Source organism: Xiphophorus maculatus, chromosome 7 (assembly GCF_002775205.1).
Source record: "Xiphophorus maculatus strain JP 163 A chromosome 7, X_maculatus-5.0-male, whole genome shotgun sequence".
In the NCBI taxonomy this organism is placed as follows: domain Eukaryota; kingdom Metazoa; phylum Chordata; class Actinopteri; order Cyprinodontiformes; family Poeciliidae; genus Xiphophorus; species Xiphophorus maculatus.
The window spans coordinates 24592468-24605680 of record NC_036449.1 but is presented as its reverse complement, the minus strand read 5'-3'; the positions used below and the strand labels follow the sequence as shown (position 1 = coordinate 24605680).

Below are 13213 nucleotides of genomic sequence, written 5' to 3'. Positions count from 1 at the left end.
ATAAAGTGCTTTCATAAGAAAGCATTTAAAAATGGCTGGGATTAACATACTTAACAGCAAATATCAGCATGGAAGCCAAAGCAAGCTGAGTACATTTACATAATCCAAAATACATGTAGGGAGACCAGGGATTATGGTACAAGAGTGCAAAACCCGGAGTTAAGGTCAAAGATGTAGATTTTCATAAAATATGTCCCAAATTCTTTATCCACATGTAACTTAAATGGAAATTACTATATTTAAACATTCATTACCTGCTAAACCACATTTTCTACCACCTTAAAATAAAACACGATCTGGTTAGAACAACTCTCATATTTACTATGAATCCCATAATCTATAGTAGAAGTCAAGGTCAAGGCATTGAAATATATACGATTTTGCATGAAGAAAACAATACAAGAAAGGCTGCCAGGAAACAGCTCCATGGAGGATGGAGCTGTCCATCAAGATGGCTGGCATCCTCACTTTTCTGATAGGTACACAAGGTGAGAAGGTGAGTGTGTGTTAGTTAGATGTACTGGTAGATGTGTTCCAGAATTAGAGAACTGTTACTGATATGACAAAATTTAAACAAGTAGGAGTATCATACTGACGTTTCAAGCAGAAAATTCACTCATTGAAAATTCACTCTCTCATCATACCAAAAGTAAGCTTTTGCTAGACAGCAGAGAGGAAAACATTAGCATGAATTACACTGATGAAGTGATGCAACAATCGACAAGTCTGGGTTCTGGTCACTTCTTTTTCTGTAGTTTGGATTAATTCATGACAAACCTATTCACCAACAATAATGAATCATAGAGTCATCTGCACAAGTACAACATTTCTACTTGTGTTTTGATATGATGTTTAAAAGTCATTTTCTATAATCTACTCATGTCATTTGTGCTTAATTAAAAAGTTGTGGTCTAAACCTATCCAAAATGAAAAAAAAAATGTACATGAATTATTTCATGTCAAATGACATGTTAAACTCAAACCAAAAGTTTTTTATTTCCACATACAAAATTTTACAATTGTCCAAGTGCTTATATTTTTAGACAGTATAAATTCCACATTTACCACAAGGCTTTCATTGATGTTCTTCTTTTATCATAAATGCAGTATCTAGTGCAAGACTTAAGAGTATTGCCCTAGAATAAGTTTGGCTTTAAAACACAACATTAACAGAAATCTGTAGAGAGATTGGAAGCTTTAATTGAGATTTTTTTTTAAGTAAACCTGCAAGATTGCAGAATTATTGTGTATTATGCTGACATCATAGGTTCCAATTAACATTTCCGCTAATCTTTTCTTTCTTCTTTTTTGTCATGCTACCCCCACCAGTTTCCATCAGCTTAAGGATCTGCGTCAGTAAATCACAAATTATAGTTTAACAGAAAAAAAAATTGCGCATGGAGATCTTGAATGCAACCTATGGAATATGGCAAACAACTTCTTTTGTTACACTCCGTATTACACATACTGAACATCATGAAGATATTTTTCATACAATACGTAAAGTATTTTGTTTACATTACTAAAATGGGAAAATCTGTCAATATTAATACTGTTAGTATTAATGATAATAACATTAGACATATTAAGTTATAATTTTGCTACAAAAATTATGCTAATTGATGTGAGGATTCTAAATTTTACCACTTTAATATAAACCAAAAATATGTATTCCCATTCATTGTTTTTAAATAACCCAGGCCACCATGTCTACTTAAATCTGTTAATAAAACGCAACAATGGTATTTCGTTATCATTAATATTATTATTTCATTTTTGGTTTCACACTATCTGTTTTTCAATCATCCGTTGGATTTTGTAATTTTTGTGTGTGATAAATATAGGAGGTTATGTGTTTCTATGAGCTTCAATTATCAAAATACCATTTCTAAAAAAAATGGTGACCTTGAAGAAAAGTGCTTCACAGATAAAGTCACTGAGACCTACCTGTCACTTGGAGACGCTGGGGAAGGAGTGAGCGGTGACGTAGCTCCAGAACCTCTAGGCTTGTTAACTTTGGCATACAGCCTATCAATGGGGTCATCATCGGGGAGAACTCCAGCATCGTTAACATGCTTCCCATGTCCTGGGAAGCTGGGAGGCCCCTGTGGCGAAGGCGAGCGGGCATGAGCGTGCTGAACTGAACTGTAGAGAGGTGACTGCGGCAGCGGTGGTGGCCCTGAACCCATCTCTCGGTCCCTGAAGGACTGTATCCTGGCATAGTTTGGGTCGGCATCGTCATCCTCAAAGTGTGGATATGCTGCCCCACCACCTCCACCCTGCTGGTCTCTGGGCAGTTTTTCCTGCAGCTCAGGATGCACAGCTTCAATCCTTAAAGAGAAACAAAGGAACAATTACTCCCTGTTACAGAGCAACAGTAAGTAATTTAGAAGGCTACTAATAATTCACAAACAAGAACTGTCACAAAGAAAGAGCTTTACCAAAAGCGTGCAGCGGAACAAAGTTGTTAGCAGGGAAACAGTAGAAAATCCTGTGATCAAAGAACAATGTGTGATAAGTTTGCTAATCATACTTTAGAGAAGGTTCTTTACCTTTCTCTTTCTTCTCTCATCCTTTCAAGCTCCAGGTCACTCAGTACGTCTGATTTTTGTCGTTGCACAGCGGCCTTTGCCTCCTTTTTCTCCTCTTTTTTCTTTCCAAACCTGGACACAAATAGAAAGTGAAATACATAAACAACATGTTGACAAATAATTATGTAAAAAAAAAAATCATGTCTATAATAAAGAATCATTTTATTATAGATGTCATATGATGTCTATAATAAAAGAGATATTTACCCTTTTTCTGCTTTTGCAAGTCAATCATGATCAACAAAATGTACTTTTTTTTTTTGTGCCAAAACCCAAGTAAATCAGCTGATTTACTCAAATTTCTATTGTTAAACTGTTGAAGATCCGTCATGTTGGGTGGGAATCAGCTGTTAACAGCCCTTTTCTGAAACTGTACATTTTATAACCTTGGTTGCCTGGGCTGCATTTCTTGCTAAAGTTTTCTCATTTTTGAAACAAAAGTTTATACAAATCTTATTCTCTTTATAAGCTCAGGTCTTGGGAGGAAATGTGTCATTCTAATCTCATTGAAAGTTCTCCATTCTGTAATTCAAAAGTTCAAATGTACAACATGCTTTAATGCTCTGCCTAAATGTATCTTAAAAAGCTGAGGCTTATTAAACTTTAGAGCACAGCTACGCAGCGGGTGCGACATACTGAATTGAGCCAGTCAAACCTGCTAAATAGTTAATATGTCCAACACGCCAACTGTGACCTTATAACACAGCTAATGTTTTATTTATCAAGTGAATATATTGATGAATTATCCTTCTGTCTACATTTCTGCTATGTAATACCGTGGACATTTTTGAAGTATCGCTCCCCCTGCTTATGTATTATTTAAAAGCAAATCCAGTGCTACATTACACTGGGACTGGCTTGTTGTTTTGGTTTTAATAAAAACAAAAGTGCACTTTGAACACTGGGGTAATAGGTTTCTTTGAAATGCCTAATGTGGACTGGGGGGTAAAGCCTATTTACCACCCATGGAGGAGTGGCTCGATGGGCAATGAAGGGCTCCAATCATCTGTGTGTATTAGCAGCATGTGTGTGTATTTGCCACACAGGGGACAAGCCTTACTTTAATTACAGCTACCTACAGAGCCTTACCCTTTCTTTCAAATCTCTCCTCCCTGCACTTACCACTCCTTTTGCCACGGTTCCTTTTCAAAATTGTCGCTTCTTTATAGCAGAGCTGCTTCTTTTCACTCACTTTCTTCACTTTACCTTTTTCCCATGTGTACATTAACTCACTTTTAACAAATCTTCCCACTCTTTATCAAGTTTTCCTCTCTTGAACTTTACCCTGACCTGTTGATAGCAAATCATGTCTAATTTGTACCCAAGTCTACTTCAATCTGTACCCTTCCAAAAAATAAAAACAAAAAAACTACATTATAGGCATTTGCATAATGTTTTACTTCTTTAGGTAATCAAGTAAGGTCACAGGTTTTTGAACTCAAGCTTCTTGGCACACAGACTGCTTCCACAAGCATCTGCAAAAGAATAGGTGCCTTTTAGCAGCTCAGGAACTTGCCAGACAAATACAGTGATACAACGTCACCGGTACAATAAGTAGAATTTCCTGACAACTAAATATTCCATAGTCAACTGTTTGTTGGATTATAATTAAACAAAAACAAATGGCAATGAAGGCTACTCAGCCACTACATGGTAGAGGTCACATCAGAAATGCTTCATTAATCCAATATGTAGAAATTCTTACAATCACAAACCAGACACCTAATTAAAAGTTTGTGAATATAGGAGAGAAAGAAAAAGAAAAGGATATTCCCATTAAAGAAATGCATCAGTATATAATTCACTGTGACAAGCAGAAGTAATCTCCTATGTTGCTCTGTTTTACAAAGTGGAAGTCTGAATCAGTTGCTGAATGAGCTCCTATATCTGTTCAGTAAATAGAGGAGAGAATGCGATGAGAAAGAGCTTAAAATGTCCTAATTTTGGACAAAGTACAGAGAGTCTAGTTCCCTTCCTAGAACTGTCTTTCTGAAAACTCTTTCTGATCTTGTTGATCCTACTGATGTCCTTGGCCCTCAGGCTGCTGCATCAGCTGACAACAGCAGACATGGTGGCACTGGAAACCAAAGACCCATAGAAAATGTTCAACATCTTCCAAGAAATTCTGAGTTACCTGAGTCATCCAGTTTATAATCCAAATACATCACCAAGAATTGTTCACCCTGTCTACTGTGAACCTGGCCCTTCTCAAGTCCACAAACAGTTCTTTTGTTTTTGCCCCAATGAACTCTAAGTGGTTTTTAACAAATATTGGTAGACAAAGTTGTTCATCCTATTATCACTTATGAGCCTAACTACTGCAGAGTCATCAGAACTTTTCCGTAGATGGCAGGTGATTTCACCAGTAGCTGAAATCACTAGTGCAGAAAGTATAGAGGAAAGGATAGAGAACATAAAAATCACAGAATAGGGCTCACAGATGCTGGGGTACTTGTTGTGTAGAGGAACCTTCAGTAAGGTCAGTAGCTAAAGACATCTAAAGTTCACGTTTGCTAAGAATAAGTCATTCCTGCAAAATCCACAACTCAATTCAATATGCAGGGTTTCTTTGAATTATTTTCAATGAACTAATACTGAATTTGTATTGTATTATAATTTGAACTGAGGTAGACTGTATGTGGCTGGATTTAAATCTGACCATATGTCTGGATTGCATATGATTGAATTGGAATAATTAGAATTTAACGTGGACTAGCGTAGATTTGTTAAAACTGTAATCTGATTTGGTTTGAGATGATGTTTGTGGTGAAAAAGTACCAAATAAAGGAAGTGGATCAAACTAAAAACAATACAATATGATAATGCAATCACACTGCTGATCAGAGATAACACTTAAAACCAGTTTAAGTTCTCAAATAGGAAACTGAAAGCCAGATAATGACTCTTTACTGCAGTGTAATGAATGATCAGTTTCTGCTGAGGTTTCAGATGCTACAGCCAAAAATTGGGCTTAAAAGCATGAATCCCCAAACCTTTACTGTCTTATGTGAACAATTCAGGATAGTGGTGGCAATAGTAAATCGATGTACAGAGTGCTTTCTTGGCAAGGTTGAAGCCTCATAATGCTGATCAATGATCATTCGAATGCCACCGCTTACCTGATTATTGTTGCTGACCATGGCTATCCTCTTGTGGTGACCATTTACCTTATTATTGTATGTGTATAGTATGAAGATAAACCTGAAGACTCTGGTGGTTGGGTTAGTGTTTCTGTGACAGTTTGTTAAGTGATTGTAATTATTCATTGTTCTAAGTAAAAAAAAAAAACATCTCTTCTTGAAGTCTGTCCTTATTTCTGCACTTTTTGTATTCTGCAGCATTTACTGTGTTTGAACGCAACATTACACAGTAAACAGATTTCACCTAAGGTACTAGATATTAAAATATTAACCATTGTCTGAAATGTCTTTTATAACCATTACTGCTTCTTCCATCAACTTTTTTCCTTTTTTTTTTTTTTTGAAAGAGTGTTTGTGACAGGAGGCTTTGGATAATAAATTCATGTGATTTTTTGCTTTGAAACTTATGAACCTTTATTACCTGAAAAGTGTACGTTTAGACAAACAAAAACAAAACATTATTGTTATAAAATTATCCAAAACCCATATTTGGGTCCATTGTAGTTAACTGTATTTTGTACTACAGTGGACCCCTGGTATTCAAGGAGTTGGTATCAAATAGCTAAAATCCTCTAATATGTGGGACTCCCATCAAAATGCTTGTTACGAACCAATGTAATAGTACAAATACCAAAAATACCTTAATGTACATTAATACACCCAGTAGAACTCGGTCTAAACGCCATCGGAAAACTAACATCCACACTTACCCTCATCTCCACTATTGGGACTACAGTCAATCAGCATCAGCCAAGAAATTTGGTTCTGATAGGAATATGGCAGTATGAAAACAAAATATCAATAATATATCTTTTCTATTTTTCTTTGTTTTTCATTTTAAAAAAAATACCTGTCACTCTTCTTTAAATTTAGTTGAGAAATATTCCTGGCTGGAAGCTAATTTTATTCCAATTTGATTATTATAATTTGAACTGTTACTAACAGTTCTGGTGTTTGTAATGGACATTAAGGACAATGCTTAGATCTGTTCTGATAATGTTGCTCATGTCTGGTTCTGGGAAACTTTTTATATTCCAATTTGTTAATTGTTGGGAACATTGGCTTTGACCTGAAATGAATATATGTCTCAGCAAGAAAAATATATAATTCTTGTCATGTTTGCTTTTTTTAAATAATTTCTTAAAGTTGTTAGAGCTGCCTGACAGCAGGTCCAGTTTAATATTCTTTCATTTCAAAGATCTTTTGTCCAACAAGAACTATTATTTGAATCACGTACCATTAGAAGGACGTAACCACTTCACAAGTCTATGCGAAAGAAGTGACTCAGGATAGACTAATTCACCTGTGGTTTTCATTTTCAAGTTCTTTTATTCCTCTCAGTTTAAATGACAGATTAAATGTGAAGCCAGAGAGGAGAAGAAGTGGTCATACAGAAGTGAACCAAAATGAAAAATGATTAATAAACAACCACTTCTAGCACAACAAGACCATCCAGAACAAATTTACACATGAGAACATCATGGCTCAAACACCATTTCACAAGGAATATGAGAGTAAGATTAACAGATGATTAGCAGCCAGTTAGGAAGAATTTATTACCTCTTGTCCTTTCATTAGAGGGAACAGAGCGGTGACTAATGAATACTAATAAGCTAAAACCACAATCTGCGTAGAAGGCTTTTTATTAGGGGAAAAACATTTAACCAAGCTTCTTAGCGCCTCTCCCAGCAGTAGAAAATGACATGACAAAGAAATATTTAACAACTAACTTGTATTTTTCCTAAAAACTTATAAAACTACAAAAGGAAAGAATAAAAGCATACAGTGTACTATCAATATAAATATAAAAATGTCCAAATAACTTAAATAATAACAATTACATATTTTTGTAAAGTGTATTAGGATGAAAAAAAAATCTGAATATTCAAAGAAGTACTTTCATGGTTCCCTGCAGTTCAAGCTTTAACAGCAAATAATCATGATGAATCAGTTATTGAAATAATCAACTAATTTAGCAATCGATTAACCATTAACTGGAGTATGCTGACTCAAAAAAAGGCAAGTGTTTGAGTCTGTATACTCAAAATATACAGACTGAATCAGTCAGAGCAGCAATTAAGCCAAACTGTACAAAAGATATATACATTTGTTATTTAAGATAGAAAAAAAAAACCTTCTTTGTCTGTATAAGAAGGTTTTTACAGTTCTGGGTAGTTCTAGCTTCACCTGGTACAAATTCCTTTCTTCAAAAAAATAAAACTAATAAATAAATAAATCTGCTATTACACTATGATAATGTTAAGTTAAGCAGAAAGGGCTGAGCTTTGAAATTGATAATATTGATATTTGTTTTAGCTGTAGATGCACCCTTTGCTAAAAATGGATCAAACATTCACTAAAGGAATTTTACTTTATTGCATTTTAGGAAACAAAATCCTTATTCTCTTATTTCAAATGTAAAATGAATGGTTTATTTGCAACCTTTGGTGTATTTCTAATATTGTATGAAATGGCTTAATTGGTTAAATGAAAAAAAAATTTTCTGAATTTGCCCAATTCTTTATCTGATTAATCGATTAATTGTCAGAATAATCGATTACTAAACAATCATTAGCTGCAGCTCTAAACTTATACAAACGCTAAGAAATTTAACAGTCAAGCAAACAAGTCTACTTTAAACCTTGCAAAAAAACATGCACATAGATATGAATACTTAGCACACAAAGAACTGACAAATGTGCTTCTGATTCGTCGATGAGGAGAAAACTCACTAACAAGGAAAATTAGCAGGAACATCTGTGACTCTCACTTCAACCATTATGTTTATTCTCGTCCCTTTCTCTCCCTCCCTCGTTCTGCTGCTGCTTAGACACGCCCTGCATTGCTATCATTGGCAAATGGATCCCAAGGGAACGGGTGATTGACAGACGCGTTGCGATGCAGAGCACATGTGCGCACACCCATACACACAAATGCAAATGATTGGCAGGCACGACATCAGACTGTGACACCCCAATGGCTTTCTGTCACCATGCTTGATTGGCAGAGTCCTTCCTCTGTTTCAAACATGTGCTCTGTCATTATTAGGCGACAACAGGCAAAGGTTGGTTGGAGGAAAGCAGATGATGCAGATGCTTTCCTTAAAGTGTCTACATATTGTGAAGGGAGAGAATTTTTGAGAGATCTTGGTTCATGTATTATCCATTTTTAAAAGTACAAACAGAAATGTCAAGCTTATATTTTTTTAGTGGTTAGGCTTTAATATGGAACCTGAATGAACTACAGAAAGTACGGAAGTGATGCACAAATGGAAGGAAGCATGGAAGTGTAGATAAATAGATGGATGCTTTGGCAGATGGATGAATCAACAGCAGCAAATGTTCTGATTTCTGAATATTTTGGTGTTTACAAATCACAGGCAGAAGTGGGTAGTGACCAGTTACATTCACCTGAGAATTTTTATGGTGACTCTAACCACCTCTGATCACAAAGTTCATCCTCTACTATCATTTGTCAACAGATGGCAAGTTTCTGAGTGTGAGTTAATCTCTGATTTTTCAGGAAAATTATGTTCCACAGAAAAAAAAATATCCACAAATAGGTGAACCTGCAAACACTAAATCACAAATAAGCGAGACTTCACTGTACTTCATATTCCAGACTTTTCTAAACTTTTACTCAAACCTAGGATCCAAGACCATATCTTGAAGACTTATCCAAAAATGGAAACGATTTACATCAAATGCTAAATGCATGATTCTATCCAGGCTGAAAAACATAATTTAAATCAAGTTTAAGTCTTTTCTGCACTTCTCTATTCCCATGTAGATTCTAAATCTATCCTGATTCTGAGAGAAAGTACATTTACATTTTTGTTTTCTGTAGACAAATTGTATATCTTTCTGGACAATAATTTTACAAAAATAAAACTTATTCTGTGCAAGCAATAGCAACTTTTATGTAAATAAAAATACCAAACAAAGATAATTAATTTGTTACTGATATAGACAGATGTCAAAAGAAAGAACTGAGGTGGCAATGTACAATAAGATTTTTTTTTTAATATATTTTATTTTATATTGATGGTACAAAGAATTAGCCAGAAAAGTAATCATTTTCTCTTAGAAAAGGTTTCATATTTTTCTCAGTGCTAAAACCACCATTTACATTTAGCCAAGCCATATCTGCACCTGTAACAGTTACACTAATGCGGCACCTTGCGGTGTCAAAACTCCAAGAGACATCTTAGTTCAAACACAGATAGAGGATAACCAATCACAAAATATTCATCAAATGCTGAGTGCTGCACCATCAACAAAAGGCCATTTTCTGCCATCACCATTTTCATACATGCTCAAAAACACAGAGACATACAGTATCTACAGATTTGGGCTAATATGCCTCGCATGAAGCTCAACCATTACGCGGCCCACAATGGAGCTAGTCAGTCCTAATGGGCCCCACCGTGGTGATGGGCTAATAGTCCCAACGATGGAGCACTTTAAGTCTAACAGAGGTGCTGCATTAGGACTGGTAGGAGAGAGTAAAAATAGTGGGTGAGGAGCTAGAAGGAAAAATAAATGGTAGAAGGTTAGAGAAAGTATAATTAGTCACCAATGAGAGGAAAAGAAAGAGAACAGAGTCAAGGCTCAAAGGCTCCTTTGCTTGGCGGCTCCATTCATAATTATGCCGCTTTCTGGGTTTTACGTTTAGCTGAACCAGTAGCACAAAAACATACAGATATGAACATGCAAAAATAATAATAAAAAAAAGAGTGACAGAGTGAGCAGTAAGAGCAGCAGTGCTTGATTATATGCTAGCAGGAGACCAAGCATTCATTATCATAGATTCACCATAAATTTGCACTATTTTAAAGCCGAAAATGAGCGGCGGGCACAGATATTTGCAATACATTGCAACAACACAATGCCCTGGCAGGAGCGGCGGCCATCCGTTTATCATTGCTGCCAGACCTTGTCCTTTCCAAGTCTAGGCCTTATTATAATTTGTACGGAGGACTCTACTTCATTGTGCCTTTCATGTCCACCGAAATGCATGAGTCAATTATTAATGTAATATCTGATTAACTAAAATACATCTAAGAAATGTATTAAAACTTAAACTTTTAATCTGAACTAAACAGTAAAAAAATTGTAAAAGGGTCACATAATTGTAGCACAGTTTGGAAAGTGCAAAAACAAACCTCCCATCCCATGAGCAAACTATATAACAACCATCTGACTGTGTGACCAATCATGTTTAATCATCATATGAATATTCATCATGGTGGGATGGTAACCATGGAGCGAGCACACACACACACATACGCATACAAATACACACGCAGATGATGGGCATATCTGATTGGCAGGTGGCGACAGTTCAGATGACAGAGCCAGCTGTCCACATTAAAGGGCATTTCAAACAAACATTTGGAGTCTGACTTTCATGGCTCAGTTGAAAATTAGAGTTGGGAACCTTTTATACAAAAATGTGAACATTTATTTCTAAGAGTTGCTTTTTTGTCAAACTATAAAAGGTTCCATTAAGTTATCCAACCTTCCTGAATTTAGTTTTTTTTCAACAGCCTGTTTAAGGTCATGCCATAAGATCTTAATTGAATTTAAGTCTGTACTTTTACTCTGGTGTGCTTTGGATCATTGTTATGCTGAATAACTATAATAATAACTATAAATTTTGTCCTACAGAGCAAAATTCATGGTTTCATCAGTTTGTCTGTGTCCTGAAGAAGACCCAGACTTTTCATGATTTACACGTCCATTGAATCAGAGCTAATAAAATCTCAGGGTGGGAGTAATTGTTTTTTTTCCCCAGGATATTTAGGTTTTTTCTCTTAAAACTGAATAGCAACAAATCTTAAAACAAAATTTTGTGCTTATTCACGTTATCTTGGTTTGATATTAAAACTTGCCTATTTATGTATAAAAAATGTCAAGAAAATATAAGAAATCTGTAAAGTGATGAACACTTGTATGATTTTGAGTTCTTTTACCTTTAACTTGGAAAATGTAAATAAGATAAAGAAAAAACTGCTTCCTGGGTGTTACTGTAAACAAACAGAAATAGATGCCATCATTGTCAACATAACAGTTGCGTTTTAGCATATATTCCATAAGACCAAGTACAACTGAGTAAGGTTGAGTAATCTATACTGCCACCCCTCCAGACCATTAGGCCAATCAAAGGTGCCCTCAGATGAATATGACAAATCAGCAGCTCTGCCTGGATTGAACTATACTGAATAGGTCCAATTTGCTTTCTCAGTCTACCACCATTACATGCAATCAAATGCAGATACGGGAGCAGGAGCGGAGAGGAGCAGATGGAGAAGAAAAATTGGAATGATGCAAAGATTAGGAGAGGTGGGTGCTGACAGACAGAGGGAGAGAGGGGAGGCGAGGTATGATACCGAAATATGACTAGAGAAGAGAGGAGGATTGAAAGGTTGAGACCATCAGTAGGCTCTTATCGAGACACTCTTATGGTGATGAGTGATGAGGTGTACAGGAAAGGTCTAAAAATATCACAGGATGTCATATATGCTGTCTTACAGTGCTTGTGGCTGAGTGTGATGGAAAAACAGGTAGTCAGGAGGAAAGATGGAGGTGTATGTTCGAAGACGGAAATGTCATTTATGCATGTAGCATGAGAAAACGGTCATCAACAAAAGTGGTTGGTGGTGCTGACATTACCTATTTTGAACACTGGAGCACTTAAAACCTCCTAAGATGATAAGCTTTAAGTGAGGGGAGAGAAGAAATACACCTCATGGTATGTCATGTAATTCAACTAGATTAAAGAGAAAGAAATTAATGCAGGGAGGACAAATGTATACATTAGTGGTGCACAAATCACAAAAAAACCCAAACCTCCAAGGCCTCAACAAAAAGTCTTTATGTGTTATAAAGTTGACTTTCTTGCTTATAAAATGGAGATAATAAACAATTAAGTTATAACATTTCAAATTAATATTTCTATTTCTTCAGTTTACTGCTGATCTTTTTTTTTTTTTTTGTCATTTTAGGATTATAACCCAACTCAGGGGTCTGCAACCTTTACAGTCCAAAGGTATGTTTTCACCAAATGTCACATTGGATTTTGAAAGAAGAAAACTTCTCATTTTTGATGACTACTGTATCAAATCTCTTGCAATTTTCAAAGAGCTAATGTTTTATTTTTGTTTTTAGGTCTTACAATAAATAAAAACATATCTTGTTAGAAAAAAAGAGGATGATATTTCCTTTTATGGGATGGTTTGGGAAAATAATGCAACTAAAAGGCACATAGTCTCTCACCTAATGGGATGAAAAGTAGCATCTTTTAGGAAATGGATAACTTGTTTATGTTATTAGTATTTAAAATATTAGTTGTTAGTCTGTGTGGAAGATCCAAAAAGCATCTTGAGGCACTGGTGCAGCAGGTTTCAGACCCCTGATCTAACCTTTTACAACATTAAACATTAGAAAATATAAAAAAATAAAATAAAAAATGTCTATAGTA

The 13213-nt window shown here is 35.5% G+C and overlaps 1 protein-coding gene across 5 annotated transcripts in view; it reads right to left on the bottom strand.

Annotated features, from left to right (window-relative positions):
* Window positions 1-13213, bottom strand: part of LOC102234947 (partitioning defective 3 homolog B) — a 211369-nt gene that overhangs the window by 78731 nt on the left and 119425 nt on the right. For all 5 annotated transcript variants that reach the window (XM_023337170.1, XM_014469594.2, XM_023337171.1 and 2 more), the window contains 2 exons: window positions 2553-2663; window positions 1948-2331 (listed from right to left, as the gene is read on the bottom strand). In XM_023337170.1, the coding sequence (XP_023192938.1) occupies window positions 1948-2331; window positions 2553-2663 (495 nt within the window). The remainder of the gene's footprint in view (window positions 1-1947; window positions 2332-2552; window positions 2664-13213) is intronic.